We start from the raw sequence: 20,527 nt of genomic DNA on the forward strand, positions 1-20,527 counted from the left end.
ACTTTGAAAATTTATTTTCTACCTGAACTTGTATGAGATTCATCTACTTTTGCAAAGCACGAAATCAAAAAGGATGCATGTATGTTGTAGTCCACAAGGAAAGAGGGCTTTGGAGAGGCAGAAATAGTGCTATAGATAGAAGTTTGTCTAAATACACTTCACACACACACACAACACCACACCCCCTTGTAAGGAAAACAATCTGATTAAATATAACTCAAATTCACTATTAGAATTCCATACATTCAAGCTTCTCTTAAAAACAAGATTTTCATTCTTTAACACAAGTTTTCATGTACTTGTTTTCAGGTACGTTCACCTCGTGCTTCTCCAGAAAGGGCGGTGGTGGCACAGTGAGGGCACATAGTGCCTACAGGGTTTTATGAAGAATAAGTAAAAAGATGCTAAAATGAAAGGCAAAAACTGGAGACATTTAAAAAAAACAAAAAACTGCACTAGATACCCCTGATTGTCCCCAGTGAAATCAGATATATCTAAGTTTTTCACAGAAATCTATGAACACCTTTTTTATTTTACATTCTAATTTAATTCTTTGTTTCAGAGAAAACAAGGCAATTGACATAAACTAAGTGTGCCAGCTGGAATACTACCCTATTTTCAAACATAGAGAGATGGAGGTTCACTAAATCTCCATACTTAAAAGGAAAAGGCTCTTGTGGGATTTTTCCCCTACTGTAAGGGAACCCAATATTCAGAAAAATTAGCACTACACACCAACAGGGAGAGGAAACATTGAGATTTAAGAAAAGAAAGCATTCTCCAAAGTTTGTTCCTTTAGGAGCTGGAGGATCTCTTGACGGGAGGAGCATTTAAAAAGATAATCAACCTAGAGTAGGGTCAAAATCAACTTCTTTCAGTTCTGTGCATGTCCTCAAGAACTAAGGAAACAAGGGAGTCTATTTTGAGGTGAAAACACGGATCACACACTCACGAATCTGCTTTGTCCTCACACCATAGATAATAGGATTGAGGGCAGGTGGAACAACCACATAGAGATTGGCAACCAGGATGTGGACATAACGGGGAATTTTTTTGCCAAATCGGTGGGTGAGGAAGGAGAAGAGAGAAGGAGTATAGAAAACACACATGACCCCAACATGTGACCCACACGTACTCAGAGCTTTGCGACGAGCTTCTCGAGATGGGAGGCGGAAAACTGCACGAAGGATGTAGGCATAAGAGACTCCAACCAATGCCACATGCAAAATAAGAAAAGAAGCCACAAAAAGCCCATAAATGGCATTAACTTGAATGCTGGCACAGGCCAACTTGGCGATGCCCATGTGTTCACAGTAGGAGTGAGCAATAATTCGAGTCTCACAGAAGGGCAGACGATGGGTTAGGTAAAGAATGGGCAATGTAAGCAGGACAGGGTGCATTATAATACCCACACCAATGCCTGCTAGCACTCGGGGCGTCAGGGTGGTTGTGTAGTGGAGTGGCACACAGATAGCCACATAGCGGTCAAAAGCCATAGCCAGCAGAACAGCGGACTCCATTCCTGTAAGGGTGTGTATCAGAAACATCTGAGCCACACAGGCTCCAAAACCAATTTCATGTGCATCAAACCAGAAGATACCCAGCATTCTGGGCACTGAGGTGGTGGAGAGGGCCAGATCTATGGCTGATAAGATGGCTAGAAAGTGGAACATAGGATCCCGCAGAGTACGGTCAGACCAGATGATCAGCAAAATCGTAGCGTTGCCCAACAGAGCCATTAAGTAAATGGAGCAAAAAGGCAGGGAGATCCAGCCATGGGAACTCTCAAGTCCTGGGATGCCTGTAAGAAAGAAGGTGTCTGGGTGGAAAGTGGAAGTGTTTGTGTGGAACATCTTGCCACGGATGAGATGAGAAGCAGTTGACTACTCTAGAAGGAAAAACAAGAGCATATCTCAAAACTTTCCAGTAGGCTTAATTTTTATCTGTAGTTTTCTTATTATAAAAGCTAATGCTGGGGGGCCTGGGGGGTTCAATCAGTTAAATGTCCAACTCTTGATTTTGGCTCAGGTCATGATCTCACAGTCATGACATTGAGCCCACACCCAGCTCAAGGCTGGGTATGGAGCCTGCTTAAGAGTCTCTCTCTCCTTCTCCCTCTGCCCTTCCTCTTCCCTCTCTCTCTCTCAAAAACAAAACAAAACAGAAAACTAATGCTAAAGCTTGAGTTCAAAGTAATATGCAGGGACTGACTTAGCACTCTTCAAATGGAAGGAACATTAACCTTATGAAAGGTTTCCCTCCCTCTCATGTTTTAGACAATAATATCTTATATTCATTTGCTGAAACCACAAATAAAACATGGATCGAATTTTAAAAACATAAAAGGACTTTATTTATACTGAGATATCAGTCTTTGAAGAGAAAGTTCACTTTACCTAAACACATCAACACAAAATCACTAAGCAATAGTATAGACAACTGCACACAGAATATGACAATATAAAAGGAATATAAGTGTACCTAGCGCTATAGAATGATAGCAAATACAACAAGATTTCATTAACCACTTTGTTCAGTATTCAGTATACATTGATACATATTTAGAAAACCAGATCCAAAATGAAGAACTGTGCTTCATTATTGCGTTTCTCCATATTTACTCATATGTCCCCACAGACGTGCTGTGCTGAATCTCAGATATAATAAGAGTTGCACAAAGATGGGTAGACACACTGTACATTGTACTGTGCCTCAGATATGAAAAGAGACACACAAAGATAATAAAATACTGCAGCTGGAAATTACCTCCAGGAGAGAAACACATCTCTTTGTTATAGCATTGTGATGGGAATTAACTTAATAAGGAACTCCAAGGTTTCTGTTGGTTGCCAAATTCTCAAGAATGTCCCTGGATAGCCAACAATTCTACCCATCCTTGTATGTGTTTGGGGGAAGGATTTGGGGAAAGAATAGTGAAAAGATGTTTTGAACGGAGAAACTTTGGGGGGTAAAGATGTATTTCCAATGACAGCGACGGTGGTCAACATCAGGGTTAAGAAATCCATGCTCCTTACTTACCACACTATAGTTAAGATCTGTCTTTTCCTTTGTTCCTTATTTCATCTTTCCACCCTCCCTCCTTCCTTCCTTCCTTCCCTCTGTTCTCCCAACCTCCCTCCTTCCACCCTCCTTCTCCCTCTTTCCTTCCTTCCTTTTTCCCTCCCTCCTTCCTTCTTCTTTCTTTCTTTCTTTCTTTCTTTCTTTCTTTCTTTCTTTCTTTCTTTTTTCTTTCTTTCTTTCTTCCTGCAGAAAAAAAAACCCTAGGAGATGTAAGTTACTACTCTAGAAAGAAATAAACAATAAGGAGTATAGGAGGAGAAGGGAGGAAAAGTGAAAAAAAAGAAGAAAGGAAAAACAGAAGGAAACATAGAGGAAGGAAGGAAGATAGAAAGGAACATATCTCAACTCTAATTGCCTCCTGAGAAAAGTGAAAGAAAAGTCCAAATTTTGATAAATATTTTATTAATTACATTTAAAAAACAGAGATTCCCCAGCTAGTTAAGTCCTGCAAGACTGTACATAATATTTATCTGCAGGCTGCTGCTTCTCCGCTTCCCTCTTTGTAATCAATTTTATGGGATAGTGAATACTCTAAAAATGTGTGATGTGAACCACACAAGGAAAAAAGGTAAAATTCAATTATGAGGGCTTAACTTCCTGTGATTTATCAATGTCAGTGAAATGCTAATGGCAGATTCTTTTATTAAAACATTTTTTTGTATTCCTCAATAACATTTCTGTAGATCAGGAATGTATGCAATAGTCTTAGAAAGCTATAAAAACAATGCTTTCCTTATCTCATCATGCCCATACCCAGTAGATTCTCAGTAAAAAAGAAAATTACTGTAGCTCATAATATAGAGTTTATTATTGAGCTGATTGAGGGAAATTAGTGTGTTTCTCAACTCAGGTAATTATAACCTGCAGTGAGGCCTCAGGAGCTAAGTAGAGAGGCAGTGATATGAATAGCCTAGTAGAAATAGTCAGAAGACATAGACAACAATGAAATTCTGTAGTTGTCTGGCTTATATCATTACCACTCGGTGAACTTACTAGATCAAAAATCTGATTAACGCTGTTTGGGGATGGATACTAACCAGACTTGTGGTGATCATTTACCAATTATATATGATGGTATACAGCTAAAAGTAATATAATGTTCTATGTCAATTATTTCTAAAATTAAAAAAAGTTGAAAGAAGAAAAAAGTCTGAAATCCACCCTCCTCCTCTATCACATATTAAAAAACCAAACCAAACCAAACCAAACCAAACAAAAAGATGATTCTACTTTTCCAATATCTTTAAAATCTTTACATTTATCTCCATCCTAATGGGATCATTTGGGAGGTTTATTATAACACAGTACTTTATAGTGCTTAAGAGCAAGAGCTCTACAGTCTGACCAACTGTGTTGAAACCCAGATTCATGACTTAATTCACTCTGTAATCCAAGGTATGTAAATAACAAGCACCTATCATCATAATATATTTTCATCATAAAATAGAGGTAATAAAGATAAAAACCTTAAGTATGTTATTAGTTTTAAAGTGATAATTTTTTAAATTTAAAAAAAAAATTTTTTGGAGATTTTTATTATTTATTTATTTGACAGACAGAGATCACAAGTAGGCAGAGGCAGGCAGAGAGAGAGAGAGGAGGAAGCAGGCTCCCTGCTGAGCAGAGAGCCCGATGCGGGACTCGATCCCAGGATCCCGGGATCGTGACCTGAGCCGAAGGCAGAGGCTTTAACCCACTGAGCCACCCAGGCGCCCAAGTGATAATTTTTTAAAAGATTTCATTTATTTACTTGACAGAGAGAGAGAGAGAGATCCCAAGTAGGCAGAGAGGCAGGCTGAGAGAGGGGGTTTCTGGTGGCTCCCTGGTGAACAGAGAGCCAGATGCAGGGCTCAATCCCAGGACCCTGAGATCATGACCTGAGCTGAGGGGAGAGGCTCAACCCACTGAGCCACCCAGGTGCCCCTAAACTGATAATTTTTTAAGCACTTTGAAGCATGTTCCAAAGAGACTGGATGTCCCATCATTCCTTAGATATGTTCGAGCAACTGATTTTTAAAATGCACATCGACTGGATTCAGGCTAAAATCCAAATGCTTTCACTAGGATTGGATGGTTTTCCCTAACACGATCCTACTCCTCTAAGCACCAGTCTTAGTCTTCTTTGCCCCACACTTTTCCCGTGTCTCCTCTCTTCTTCCCCTATCCGCCTTCTTTCCCTTCACCCCTCACTGTGAAGTAAGGATGCTCCGTGAGCTGGGAGATGGGGAAGACTCACCAGACTGAGCACCAGCATGGAATCTTCACCCACTCAGTCTTTATGAGGGCGCTGCTCTTTGCCTGAGAGGAGCTTGCAACAGGACATTCCCTGGAGCCAGTTTGGTAAAAGACACAAAGTCTCTGAGGATTCTGGTGTCTAATCCTGATTCAAAAAGAGAGAACCACTAGGGGTCCCTGGCTTGGAAAGAAATGAAGGCAGTGGAGTGAGATTTAGGTCAGCAAGATGACAGGAGGACCCAGTACGCCTCCCAGTACAAAAACACAGATTTAACAAGCATTGATGGATGGAAAGGTCTTTATGAGAGTTCCAGAATTTGGACAAGAGATTACAAGACCCTGGTAGTACATATAAGAAAAGACAAATTGAAAAGGATACGAAGAAAAGTTTGATTTTACCCACATCCCTCTACCCGAGCCTGGCACAGTTCTGCCGCAGGAGAGCTTTCCTCGGTCCCTGAATTTCTCACTATCTTCAGTAGCTGTGTTCTATAAAGTAACCTTGAACACCGAATTAGGAAATTTGGTGCCTTTGCTCTTAGGGGAAATGCACAACATTTTTGTCAAACAATCAATACATAACTTTTTTAATGTGTGTTTTTCTGTGAGAGACACTTCTGTGATACATAGTTCTTACAGGTTGGTCATGGCTCTTATGATTAATCGTGCAGCCTTTAAATGATCGAAAGCCAGGACCTTTGGAGGCCACTTGTGTTTCATTCACCAACATCTGTATACAAGAGAGTCTCATTAGTGTTGAAAACCTGATTTCTACATAATCCTTTTCCTGTACGCTTGTAGGCACTTTAAAATCTCTTCTGCAGCCTCCTAATTAGCAGAATCTGCCTTGACTCTAAGTTTAATATTGTATATCCCTCGTTGCATTTTGAAATGTACTAGCAAACCCAGTGCTATCCAACAAGAGCTAGATATTTTTTTTTCTCTGACCCCAGGTGATGTAACTGCAACCGTCTTTGACCTCACCACAATGTTGTCCATTACACTTCTTTAAATTAGTTGTCATCTCATGACTCCACAAAACTAGCCACTTTTTCATCTTTTCCATATGTATATCACACGCTACAAATGTTATGTTAGTACTCTCCAGAGTGGCTTCATGTAGAGATGAATTTCTTCTTCCTTTGTCTGGGTGTATCTTATTTTTGATTTAACTTTGAATCACAAGCAACAGTGCTATAACTCAAACCTGAATGAAGTTTATCCAACATGGTTATTTTTTCCATGAAGTAAAGCACAACCATCTTGCACTCAGGAACACTAGAAAAGTATTATTTAACTGCAATACACTCCATGAATAAATAACAAGATATTTATTTACTGTGTTGCACTTCAGCACTATCCTGGAGGGCCATGTTAAACAGTGGAATCAACAAAAAGCAGAAAAAAATAAGAAAAACCTGGCCTTAAATTGAATGTAAAAACGCTTGTTTATAGCTGAAATGGGAAGACAGAATCTCACTTTGTTCAACCTCAGCTGAGAATGTGATTGTCTGGCAATTCAAATTTTTCACATCTCTTTGCACGCTGGCAAGTGACTGCTGAAGTGCCATGAGAATTTATTTTGGGTTACAAATAAATCTTATGGAGTAGGCAAACTAGTAAATATGGAATTCACATATGATAGAGCCCCCCTGTATACATGTAATTTACAGGATTCATACTCAAAACATACATAAAGCATATAAATAAATGTAAAAATAATATGATAGAATTCCAACTTCTACAATTTAAATATTGGTGAGATTGAAACAAAATGATTTAAATACTGTTCAAAGCTCTCCAAGGAGGCTGGAATGCATGTAAAAACACAATAAATCTAGATGGCTGAAAGGATTGCATGTTTAAAGCTGTCACATTTTCCACAGTAATTTTAGATGCAACTCAACTTTCATCAAAATCCCATTTTGATTAATTTCATATAATTAAATTCTCTGTGAAATTTTTTCTGATGAATTGTGAAAAATACAGTACATGTCACAACATGAAATTTAGACTATGAGATAAAATGTTAAAGTCTGGGGTGCCTGGGTGGCTCAGTAGGTTAAAGCCTCTGCCTTCGGCTCAGGTCATGATCTCAGGGTCCTGGGAACGAGCCCAACATCAGGCTGTCTGCTCAGGAGGAAGCCTGCTTCCTACTCTCTCTCTGCCTGCCTCTCTGCCTACTTGGGATCTCTGTCTATCAAATAAATAAATAAATCTTAAAAAAAAAATGTTAAGTCTAATATGATTTGAATATTCTAAATTATATGAATATGAAAATCATGGAATAAAATAAACCAAATATCAAAGTGACATTATGGTTGTTTGTTTTTTTACTTATATTTTTCTATATTACAAATAAAGGAGAGGGGTGCCTGGGTGGTTCAGTCAGTTAAGTACCTTCCTTCAGCTCAGGTCATGATCCCAGAATCCTAGGATCAAGCCCTGCATCAGGCTTTCTGTTGAGTGGGGAACCTGGTTCTCCCTCTCTCTCTGCCTGCCGCTCCCCTTCTTGTGTTCTCTCTCTCCCTCTCTCTGTCAAATAAATAAATAAAATCTTAAAAAAAATAAAAATAAAGTTAAAAAGGCATTGTTTAAAATGAAGGAACTAGACACGTATCTATCCTTACTTCATACATACACTTGATACATTTAAGAACAATCAATTCTGAGACTCAAGCAATCCTGCCGAGAGGAAGGCTCCAGAAACAGTTCAGAAAAACTCTCCTGCCTTCCCCTCACCCTTCTGGGATTCTCCTGTTACTAAAAGGTTAGCTCTAAAGACCTAGAACCTGAGTTCTGAACTCAAATTTAACCCCCAGTGGTTTCTTGACAGGTGGGGAGACCGTCCCCACTCTATGTCCATGAGAGCCTTAGAAATCAGCAGACATGTCTATAACTGAGCTCATCTAGAAACCTTAAAGGTCTTGAGAGAAGGAACGTCTTCCTCAGACCAAGGTGCTCATCCTATCCTCCCAGAACACCTGGTAATGTCTGCAATATAAATACTATATGTAACTAATATATGCCAGTTCATGTTGATCTATTGTATTTTTGTAAAGGGATGAATAGGGGTATAGAATTTAGCCCAAAAACATTACAGGGTTTTCTTTTTCCATTTTATTCCTCCCCAATAGCAGATGTGAGGGTTTTTTTCCTTCCAATCCCTCCTGTTTTCCATGCTGTGTAGTCAGACAAGGAATCAAATGCTGAGAGAATTTGATTTTGCTGGAAGCTAATCCCTGGGTATGTCTTAAAGATTTTATATTAGAATCAGAAAAAACTATTAACGCACTGTAGTGTTTGGAGATAGTGTGGACTATAATAAATTTATAGTGATTCCACTGGCTGTCTTAAATTTATGCTGAAATTATTTACCAGAAAACTAAGAACACTCCCTTGTCTTCTTTCCTCTTTTTATTCATTCACTGGAACAAACGGCTATATGACAATACATGGCTTCTGCCAAGTAAGAACTTGCAATATAATAAAGGAGAAAAACATGCAGATATATAAAATGCAATATGAGAAGATATAGAAGATAGGTAAGTACACATGTCAGTGGAACACTTGAGGATGGATATCCATGATGGTCCAAAGTTCCTAGAAAAATTTTCTCACAGGAGCTGATATGTGAGCAGGATCTTCAACGCTAACTAGGTTACCTAGGGTTTGCATATGTGAAGAAATGCCATGACAAACAAAGACACAGGTTACTACCTTCATGAATTGAGTAGGTGACCAGTTCTCTATATGCAGAGAGATATAGACAACATATTTCAAAAGGTTAGAAAATTTGCTAATATTTTATAAGACATGGAAGGCCACATTTTCTTTGTAATTTCTTGGTTTGTATTATTTTCTATTATTTACAAATAACATTTGTAACAGCATTATTTATTTACTTGCCTTAACTATACATGTAATACATGAATATGTAAAATATATTGGCACTGTTTAAAAATGTCAAGCTATACCGATACAGCTCAATTATACTGTCTATACCTCTTTCCATCCACTTCACATTTTAGATCTCTCCTCCATTGTCTATGTATCCTTTTTAGGTAGTTCTTATGTTTATAAAGTTTGCATTATGAATGTGCATATATGCACATACAGTATGCTCTTAATTTTTGCATAATTTGTCAATGTTAATGGAAAAATCAAACTTTTGTTTCTTTTTTTATTTGAATGTCAGTTTACACAAACATACTTTACTTATTCTAAGCACTTCTTTAATATAAAGATAACACAGATTTGTAAGCTCAGTATTAATTTATTGATGGACATTTTGAATGATTCACTATTAATTCTATCACAGGCACTTCTACAGTGAGAATTACTGCATATACTTCCATATGTATTTGTGATCATTATTCCCTAAATGGCAAGCAGTTAAATTGCTCTGCCCAGAACTTTCTTTTTAATGAGAAAAATACTATGCAATTTTCCTCCAAGAGTAATTCTCTCTAATCAATTGGGCATAAGAATCACACTTTAACCCAAACCTCATTAATGCTTATCATCATCCATCTTGAAATTCTGTTGGTTAAAAATATAATACTGTATGAATTGTATCCTATTCATTTAATTTTTAATTTCCTGATTTCCAGTAAGAATAAGCCTATGTGATTGAACATTTGCATTTACTTCAGTGTGAATGTTTGCTCTACATAATCTGTCCACAGAGTTTCTTTTTTTTTTTTTAATATTTATTTGTTTATTTTGAGAAAGAAAGTGAGACAAGAGGTGAAGGAACAGAGGGAGAGGGAGAGAATCTCCAGCAGACTCTCCACTGAGCATGGAGCCTGACCTGGGAGTCCATCTCAGGACCCTGAGGTCATAACCTGAACCAAAATCAAGAGTTAAATGTTCAACTAACGGAGCCACCCAGGCACACCTGTCCACATGTTTTCTGTCAGTAAAATATGTTTCAATTTTGTAATGGCATAGAGCAAGTAGAAGAAATGAAGGAAAAGTGCATGAGAAAGATAAGAATGTTGATGGAATTACAAATATGGGTAAAAAGACATGAAGTTTCATTTCAGGATGAAGGAAGGAGAGTCTGTGAAAATGTACTAGCTCAATGTGTTACATGTACATAAACATAATAAATAAATTACAAATAAAGGAGAGGGGTGCCTTGGTGGTTCAGTCAGTTAAGTATCTTCCTTCAGCTCGGGTCATGATCCCAGAATCCTGGGATCAAGCCCCACATCAGGCTCTCTGTTGAGTGGGGAACCTGGTTCTCCCTCTCCCTCCACCTGCCGCTCCCCTGCTTGTGCAAACCTGTCTGGTGGCAAATGTTAATTTTGTCTCTGAGGTTGAGAGGTTAATTTTCCCGCTGAGAGGTCATCTGTTGAAAGTGCAGGAGGGTTAGTTAAGAAGAGAAAGGCTTGGATTTGGACCAGTTCCTTTATGGAATATAATAGTTGGGGACTTTTGAACAGTATTCGTAATCAAATTAATGGTGATGGTTTTCTTTATTGTTAGGTACAGAACAAGTCCTCCTCTTCTTCTTATATGCGCAACTGCAAATAGACTGTCACATTCTTAGGGCAGTTTTTATCACTACAGTTAAGAATAAGGGCTTTAGGGGCACCCAGGTGGCTCAATTGGTTAAGCGTCTGCTTTTGGCTCAGGTCATGATCCCAGGGTCCTGGGATCAAGTTCCACATCAGGGTCCCTACCTAGCAGGAAGCCTGCCTCTCCCTCTGCCCCTCCTCTGCTTATGAACTCTCTTTCTCTCTCTCTTTCTCTCAAGTAAACAAATAAAATCTTAAACAAATAAGCAAAAAGATTAAGGTCTTTAGAATCAGTGTGTTTGACTAGAAACAGGTCTATCATTTACCAGCTATTTAAAATTATAGAAGTTACTTAAATTATTCTCATTTTAAAATGAAGATAAAATTTATTTTTTTTATTATTGACATATAATGTATTATTTGTTTCAGGGGTACAGGTCTGTGATTCATCAGTCTTATGCAATACATAGCACTCACTATAACATGTACCCTCCCCAATGTCCATCACCCAGGGACCCCATCCTTCCCTCTCCCCCTCTACTCTAATAAACCTAATAATATTTATGAGCTAGTACATAGAATGTTTTCAGGAAAAGAACTGACTCACATCAAGGATTTAAAAATGTTTAACTATTACATTATTATATAAATCCCCAATGGATTGGTTGCCCTGGATTTATCTTCTGTCCCAACTCATAGCATGCTTCAGACAGAAATGTCATTACATAAATGTCCCATGGTTCCTTGACCCACCTATCCTGCTGTATTTGTATTCAAAAGAGAATATCCACCTCTAGGGCTCTGGAAGGCCAAATAACCCCAGCAAGCAGAAACTCTGGGTATGAAACTTCAACAGAGTAAGAGCAAAACACATGTCATCACTTTCACTCTGGATCGATGCCTAGTGTGTGATACATATTCCAATCCCAGCTTCAGTGGACACTGGCTTAAGGATTATTTTTCCTGATCACAACACCCTTTAATCTTCAACTGTCTATAATAGTGGTAAAAGGAGTGTCTGTGGAGCGGTGTCAATTGTGCTTCTAAGAAGAAGAGAGGAAAAAGATCTGTTTATTATGGGACCAGTGTGGCTTTCAAAATGTTTTACTAAATGTTCTACTAAAATGTTCTTAAGAAATTGAAGAAGTATCATCACCAAATCACAACATGGGGTGGGGAAGGGGTCAGCCAATGCAAGAGAAGTGTACAGAGGAAAGGAAAGGTCACGAGGGTAAGTTTGGATGAATTTGCCTGGAGAGGAAGCTCAGTGGAGAGCCCGTCATAGAGTAATTTGACTAACTAGATGCGTGTAAGGAAGTGAAGGAAATTCATGTTAGTAGATATACATTTGTTATAGTGGATATACATTTGTTATAGTGGATACATTTGTTATAATACTTGCCTGTGAAGTCAAAAGTAAACACAAAGATGTCACCAACAGAGAGTCACAAACAATGCAATGAGCTGTTCACTTCCTGACACACTGTTTATCAGTCCCACTCTTGTCATCATGCTGATTGAGTTCCAGGTTGGTGTGAATAAACTGCTTCTGGTCATTTCAAAGCAAACAACACATCCTCCCAAATTTGATATTCCATTCTCAAAGCTACACCCTATAACCTGGCATCTTTGCATGTCCCAGACTAGGATGACTAAAATATTTTTCTAAAGGTACATTTTCTATTCAAAGTTTCCTGTCATTCCTTCTCTCTGTGTAATCTATATCTTACAACTGTTTCTATGTCCTCCAAACACATGACATTTACACATTTTCCTATATGATTCTACATATATGTTTACAAATACATGTATCTTAATGAAAGAAGTTAGTTGAAGGAGATATTTTTACATACAGTGAAGTTTCGATGATTAAGCATAAAGCTATTCCACTATGCATCTACACTTGTGTTTACCTCATTTTTTAGGTTTTATTTAAATTCCAGTTAGTAAACATACAATGTAATATAGGTGTTGCATATAAATACTGAATCATTAAATTATACACCTGAGAGTCTTACACATTTTTTAGATTTCAGTTGGTGTTATTTTCTTCTCAGTGGCTAGAAGACTGGATTTTCATACATTTAGCTCCGATTTTTGGTACCTGCGTATTTTCCCTCATTTGGCATCTACAGATCAGCCATATTACAAATTACAACTGTGAAATAAGATCTGACAGTCAGATATGATGGTGAAATAATTTATAAATATTGATAGATATTGTAATGACTCCCTGACCTACAATTCCCTGCATTTTGGTTGACTTAACTCATCAAAGGTTTGAAAATTTGTAAGCTATTATTTTTACTTGGTGTAGAGAAAAATTCAAGAAGAGAAAGCTAAAATTCTGACATCTGTTAAGTCCGCATACAATAAGACCAATGTCTATCCATCAACCTGCATTCTCATTGGCATTCCTGGGTTGGAGACTGCCCACATCTGGATCTCCATCCCCTTTTGTGTGGTCTACCTTTTGGCCCTCCTGGGAAACTGTTCTCTTCTGTTTATCATCAAGACAGACACCAGCCTCCATGAGCCAATGCACCTCTTCCTCTGCATGCTGGCTCTGGCTGATCTTATTGTGTGTACCACAGCTGTACCAAAACTGCTTAGTCTTTTCTGGTTCCATGATGGAGAGATTCGTTTTGAAGCCTGCCTCACTCAAGTTTTCCTGATTCACTCTTGTTCCACCATGGAATCTGGCTTCTTCCTGGCCATGGCTTTTGACCGTTAGGTAGCCATTTGTAACCCATTAAGACATTCAGCTATTCTGACACATGTTGTGATCAGGGGGATGGGCCTAGGTATAGTACTCCGGGGCATAGCACTTCTCAGTCCTCACCCCTTTCTGCTACGTTGGCTTCCTTACTGCAGAACCAATATCATTTCCCACACCTACTGTGAGTTCATGGCCCTCATCAAGATTTTCTGTGCTGAGACAAGAATCCGTAAAGCCTACAGCCTCATTGTTGCCTTCCTTACTGGTAGGGTAGGCTTCATATTAATCATTTGTTCTTATGTTCTCATACTTCACACTGTCTTCCACCTCCCATCCAAGGAGGTCCGAATCAAGACCTTGGGCAACTGTGGTTCCCATATCTGTGTCATTTTAGTTTCTTATACTCCAGCCTTCTTGTCTTTTCTCACCCACAGTTTTGTGCACCATGTGACTCCCCATGGCCATATATTTGTGGCCAACATCTATCTTCTGGTTCCACCCATGGTGAACCTTATTATCTATGGAGTAAGGACCAAGAAGATAAGGGACAGATTCCTTAAGTTTTTCAGTTTTTCAAAGCTTTGAGTTATGTCTTTTGGGTTGATGAGTAATATATGAACAAATATCATCTATCTTAGAATGAATGATTTCTTCATGAGGCTCCTCTTTTAATGGTCAGAAGGCATGCATGGGAAATAAGTCATCCATAAAAATATATTTTATGTTGTAAAAATAATTATGTATTATTGAGTTTGACTCTTTACTACAATATTGGAATGTTATTTCCTAAAATACAAAAAACAAGCAAACAAAATTTAGAATCATCTGTGGCTAAAAACAAGAGATATTTAAAATTAATATGATATATCATCACATATCTTTGGTTTACCAGTTAAGACTTATTACCAGATTTACAAATTCTTTCTCTCTCTCTCTCTTTTTTTTTTGCCCCTGTCATCTCTTCTTGACTAAATGTCCTTCTTTCTGAAGTACATACCTCACCACTTTCTTAATGAGAGTTTTTTGATGCTAACTTCTGTGTTCGGTGTTTAATGATTTCTTTGTCTTCATGATGATACCTTTTAGCTACACAGTTCCATTCTCCAGTTATAACATTTCCTTAGACTTTTGAAGACATTATCCTACAGTCTTCTAGAATCTATCATTACTTTGAAGAAAACTGTTGTTGGCCAAATTGTCATTAATTTGTAGGTAATTATCTTTTCTGTCTGACTGTCATTAGAGCCTATTGATTTCTTGGGTGTTCTGTAGTTTCACATGGGTCAATTTCACAGGTATTATGCAAGGGAGAAAAGATTACATACGCTGTGATTCTGTTTAAATGAAACTCTAGGGAAGGAAAAGTAGTGTGGAAGTAATGTTCAGGCCTCCATGTTTTAAGGTCCTGTAGGTGATTCTTAAATGCAGCTAAAACTGAGCTGTGGCTGTGTAAGTTGGGGAACAGAGACATTAGTTGAACACAGGGGGAGTATTTCAGTCAAGTACTTCACCTTTCATGCTAAATTGTGAAAAGAATCAACATTTGCTAAACATTTAGTAGATTCTAATCTCTTCATAGTGGGTTTTAATACATAACCTTCACAATATATTTTAGAGTACATTATCAGAAATACTCCCATGATAAGTAACTCAACAAACTCATATTCAATGGCTAGTTTAGAGGTGCTAGGATTAATGTGTGTCTAACACTAATGCCATAATTTTCTTATAATCTCACAATGGTTTCATATGCAGCCAGATTACTCAATGGGACTCCTAGGAACACAGCTTCTCACAGGTGAGTTGTCATAATTGTTGCTACTGGTCATTGCATTCTTCATAACCCACTCAGTTTAGATCCATTTAGCTAGCGTTTACTTGTGGAACAGAATTCACTGGGGATATAGGAATGACTAAGGCAAAGTATGTAAACAGTTTCAGAGTTTCAGAGGTACACAGAATCAATGTATCCTTTTTTTTTTTACATCTGATTCCTAAAAAGATTGAGATTGAAGAAAGACATGGCAGATGTGAGTTGAAAGTATCATGTTTCTTAGTAACAAAATCTATTTTAGGGTACCAAGTGTGGTACAAGAGTAGTGAACACTTTAACTAAACCCCAGAGTTAGGCATATAGTCCTAAGAAGAACATGAAGTCTTACTACATGGAGGAGCACCAGAGAACACTAGACTGACTTAGAAAGTCTCACTACCAGGAACTGCGTATGTTCGGGTGGGGGAGGCACAGGGAGAAGAGTCTTAATTACACTCACTCAATTCATTCCTACTGAATTTTCAAATGTACAGCTTCTCCCTAGCACATAATGAATAAGAGTGGAAAATGGATGGGCTTTATAATACATGAACATAAAGAGTTGGCTAGAAATATTTTGTTCCTGTAGTCTGATATAGTTGATTCAGATGTAATAAACACTTACTTTCAGTATAATAATGTGTAACACTTTTAAAATGTATGCATTCTCATAGTCAGCCCTGAGTTCTTTATATATATCAACCTATTAAATTCTCATGCAAACTAAAAATGATTTTTAGGATTAATATCTACATTTTAAAAATAAGGAAACTGAGAAATAGAGAAATCAGTTGACTTTCTCATAGTCATAGAGATGGTTAAAAATGGAGACAGAATTTCAACTTAGGAAGTTTGACACCAGGTTTATATTCTCAACCACTACTTTATACTTGGTTACATATTAACATTTACACCCTGATATATCAATGTGACAAGTGCTAAAATAGAATTAGAAAGGAGATATATAATCAGTCTAGGCTAGGGATTATAAGAAATTCAAGAATAGTTCCAGAAGATAGGATATCAGGAACATCAGGTAGGCAACTAAGCAAATTTCCTGTGGATTAGATCAACTTAAGTAAGTAGTGTGCGGAGTGTGTGGTATGTGTGGAGTATGTGGTGTGTGTGTGTAGGGGTGTGTGTGTGTGTGTGTGTGTGTGTGTGTTGGACATTAGAGTGGTATCCAGTCTTGCATTAGCCAATTCTGCATTCATTTCACTTTCTAAAGTTTATCCCATTTTTTTCATCTAACAGCCACCCAATTTGATTATTAACCAAGTTTCAACTTTCTAGAATGATAGTTTTCAAAATTTAGGCTTGAACCATCTTAAAAATACATATTGCTTAAGCCCTTTCTAAAACTATTAGATCAAAATGTCTGTGATGTATCCCATAAAAAAAAATCTCATTTACTTTTCATCAATCATTCTGTATAATTATAATTCAGTGATCCAATGTTCATGCCACAGTTGTAGGATGCTGAGAATAAATACACAGATATTCTACTCAGAGAATGTGGCATGAGTTAAAATTCCTACAAAGTTTTATAGTTCTTACTTCGAATATAAAAGGTTGGAAAGAATGTCACTTAAAACATTATGACAAAAACTATGTGGTAAATGATAAAAAACCTCACAATTTTCTTGGACCTGTCAGAAAGTTCAAATCACAGTGTGAATAACTAATCGAAAATTTAAGGAAAGATAGGTAACTCCAAAATGAGATGGAACATGTTCCTTTGCTTACTAGTGCCATGTGTCAGATACTGCACAAGCCACAATAAAGAATTTGTTAAAATTTAAACCAAATTATTCACAGCTGAGTATAAACCTATATGAAAATACAGAATATCTGGGAGTAATATATATATGACACAAAGGGGAATTCACACTTACTCATGTTTTTCTCCCTAGACCTAGACCAGGTACTCTTAAGAAAGTCTGAGTGCAGGACTAGACCTTCATCATGGACCAGGCCTGGTGGAGGGAAATAGCAGTTATTGTAGGATGGGAAAGACTCCTCACTCAGAGTCTCTCCCCTAAGGAACAAAAGCCTTCACTGGGAGGAAGAGCACAAGTGGAGACCCATTGCTGCTGAGCCAAAGGAGCAAAAACAAAGTCTATAACCCACGGTGAGACAAGTTCCTTAGACATGTCCCACAGTGCTAGGCAAGGGGCAGAATCACTGAGGACATTTCATTTTCAAGACTCGGAAACATCATACCTGCCTAAGACAGGCTAAACCAGCCCAGACAGTATTGTAATTTCCTCTGGCTCTTACAACCAGTTTAGCAGGGTTTGAGGAACAAGTAACAGTGCTCTACACCTGAGAGAGTGTGCAGAACATGGAGAGTGGCTTTATTGCAGCACAGGAAATAAGAGAAGATCTAACATTGACAGTGGGGTGGACATCAAGAAAAATCTAACTCATCAGCCACACCCTGAACACAGGGTAAAGTTAGAGGAATGTGATGCATTCATGGAGGACATTCAAAGCAAAAGCATGAAGAATTCGATGACCTGAATAGTCCTTTACCTATGAAATAAGTGAATCTGTACTTAGCAACCTTCTAACACAGACTTCAGGCCCAGGTGACTACATTGGTGGATTTAGCTATTTAAAGGCTAAGTACCAATTTTCCAAAAACTAGCCAAAACACAAATAAACAGATTGAACTCTAGCCAAATCATTGAAGATACAATTGAGGCCACATCTTTAAAATCCACTTCATGGACACCTGGGTGGCTCAGTTGGTTAAGTGGCTGCCTTCGGCTCAGGTCATGATCCCAGCGTCCTGGGATTGAGTCCCACATTGGGCTCCTTGCTCGGTAGGGAGCCTGCTTCTCCCTCTGCCTCTGCCTGCCACTCGGTCTGCCTGTGCTCGCTCGCTCGCTCTCTCTAACAAATAAATAATTTTTAAAAAAATTAAAAAAAAAATCCACTTCATACGTAGAATAAATCGATAGATAGGGGATGAGTTCAGTGTCGCAACAAGATTCCAGGAACAGCTACTTGTGCTTATGCATTATACAGTATAACTGACTGCTTCAAATTCAGGATGTGATGTCAATTAATATAAACTCCCTCAAAGAATTTATGAGAGCATCTCTTCTATTATAATAAATATAAGTAGGATTTTTTTTCTAAAGTTCATGCTATGGAATATTAGTGTCATATTTTGGTCAAAGGAGCAATCTGAAGCCAATATCATCTTAAAGTTTCAAATGAATATTTGTTAGTTGAAATATCTGAGAAATCCTTCAGTAAAAGTATAGCTAAAAATTTAGTTTTATTGGTCAAAATTTACAAACAAATTTCTCCTGACTTCTTTCCACTAATAAGGTCAATAATACCACCTAGTACTAGAGAACACTGAGTGATGTCATATGGCACAAAAGTAAACAAGTACACACTTGGTTAATACTGGACTTGGAACATCACTAAAATTTCCTGCTTTCCATGAGAGAGAAACTCCTCTGTGAAGTGTCACAAGACACAGAATCAAAACTGCTTGAAAAATAATTGTTTGTTTGAAAAGACAGATCAATAAACTAGACTTTAAATATTCATCCATCAAAAAGCAACATAACGCCACTTTAAAACAGAAAAAGACTATGAATTTTTAAAGATTACCAAGTTTTTACAATTCTGTTCATGGTAGAAAATCTCTACTTTTCTCACATGATTATCATAGTCACAGGATCAATTTCATGTCTAACAACATTAACATGGTAGAGTCAAAAATAACATTCTTTCTGAGAGGGAGGCCAGGCATATGGGAAGTGTTTCATCATCCATTATTTTGGGAACCAACATAATAAGGGCAATGTACTATCTTTGTTTAAATTAGGATATAAGGGAATTTATGGGTTTTATTATTATCATGTGTGTGGTGTCTTCTTTTTGGAGGGTAGGTTTTGCTTCAAAATGATGCTGACTGCAGAATGTGGTGTGTTCAGTTCTAATGAAAGCAGAACAAAATGTTTGTTCTCTTCCACATGGGAAATCTGAATTATTTCCATACAATGGAAAATTGTAAGACCCTTTTATTCATGCATTTGACATGGGTCTCGCCTTCCATTTTCTGGGTTTGGGAAGGAGGCTCACAGGTCTTCCCTGAGAGGGGTCTGCATAACTTCCAAAAGTTCTTTTTCCATTCTGAACAAAGTCAAACATTGCTGCTCCTTTCCTTAATTTGATTCTTTACAAGAGTTATGTTGTTTTCTTGGAAAAGAGTTTCAGCACCTGTTCTCTAATCTGTTTAGTTCTGACCCCATAGATTACAGGGTTCAGAGCAGGTGGAATGACTACATAGAAATTAGCCAAAAGGATGTGGATGTAGCGTGGAATATTCTGGCCAAACCTGTGGGTCATAAATGAAAAAAACGCAGGAGTGTAGAAAGCCAACATGACACACACGTGAGAGCCACAGGTGCTCAGTGCTTTGAGCCGGGCATCGTGGGAAGGCAGTTGAAAGACAGCACGAAGGATCTGGACATAAGAAATGACAATAGCTATGATGTACAACACCAGGATAGAGATGGCACATAAGCCATAGATGATGTTGACCCTGATGCTGGCACAGGACAAGCGGGCAATGCCCATGTGCTCACAGTAAGTGTGAGGAATAATTTGGTGTCCACAAAATGGTAACCGCAGGATGAGTAGAACAAAGGGTATGGCAAAAGACAAAGGTCTCAGTAGGATTATCATTGCAATGATGACTACCACCTTGTTTGTCAACACCAGCGTATACCGAAGAGGGTTACAGATGGCCACATAGCGATCATAGGCCATGGCCACGAGCACAGCCGACTCCATGCCAGTGCAGAGGTGGATAAAGAACATCTGGATGAGACATCCCTCAAAGGAGATTTCTCTCAGGTTGAACCAGAAGATGCCAAGCATCTTGGGGATGGTGGATGTGGACAGGCCCAGGTCGATAGATGACAGAATGGCCAGGAAGTAGAACATGGGCTGGTGGAGGCTGCTCTCAGTCTCAATCACGGAAAGGATGCTGATATTCCCAAGAACAGCTGTCAGGTACACAGCAAAGAAAGGGAAACCAATCCACATATGTATATGTTCCAGTCCAGGGATCCCCAGAAGGAAGAAAGAGTAGGGATGAAACAGGGTGGTATTAAGTGAGACCAT

General features: G+C 38.2%; 1 protein-coding gene across 1 annotated transcript; it reads right to left on the minus strand.

The window, feature by feature from the left end:
• Nucleotides 1-917: 917 nt before the first annotated feature.
• Nucleotides 918-20,527, minus strand: LOC308350875 (uncharacterized protein; the record flags this gene model as incomplete). Its single annotated transcript, XM_080816339.1, has 4 exons — nucleotides 918-1,883; nucleotides 5,716-5,805; nucleotides 5,954-6,046; nucleotides 19,592-20,527. The coding sequence occupies 4 exons, from the start codon at nucleotides 20,525-20,527 to the stop codon at nucleotides 918-920; spliced, it is 2,085 nt and encodes a 694-aa protein (XP_080672465.1).

This window comes from Martes martes (assembly GCF_963455335.1).
Source record: "Martes martes genome assembly, chromosome: 10".
Taxonomy (NCBI): domain Eukaryota; kingdom Metazoa; phylum Chordata; class Mammalia; order Carnivora; family Mustelidae; genus Martes; species Martes martes.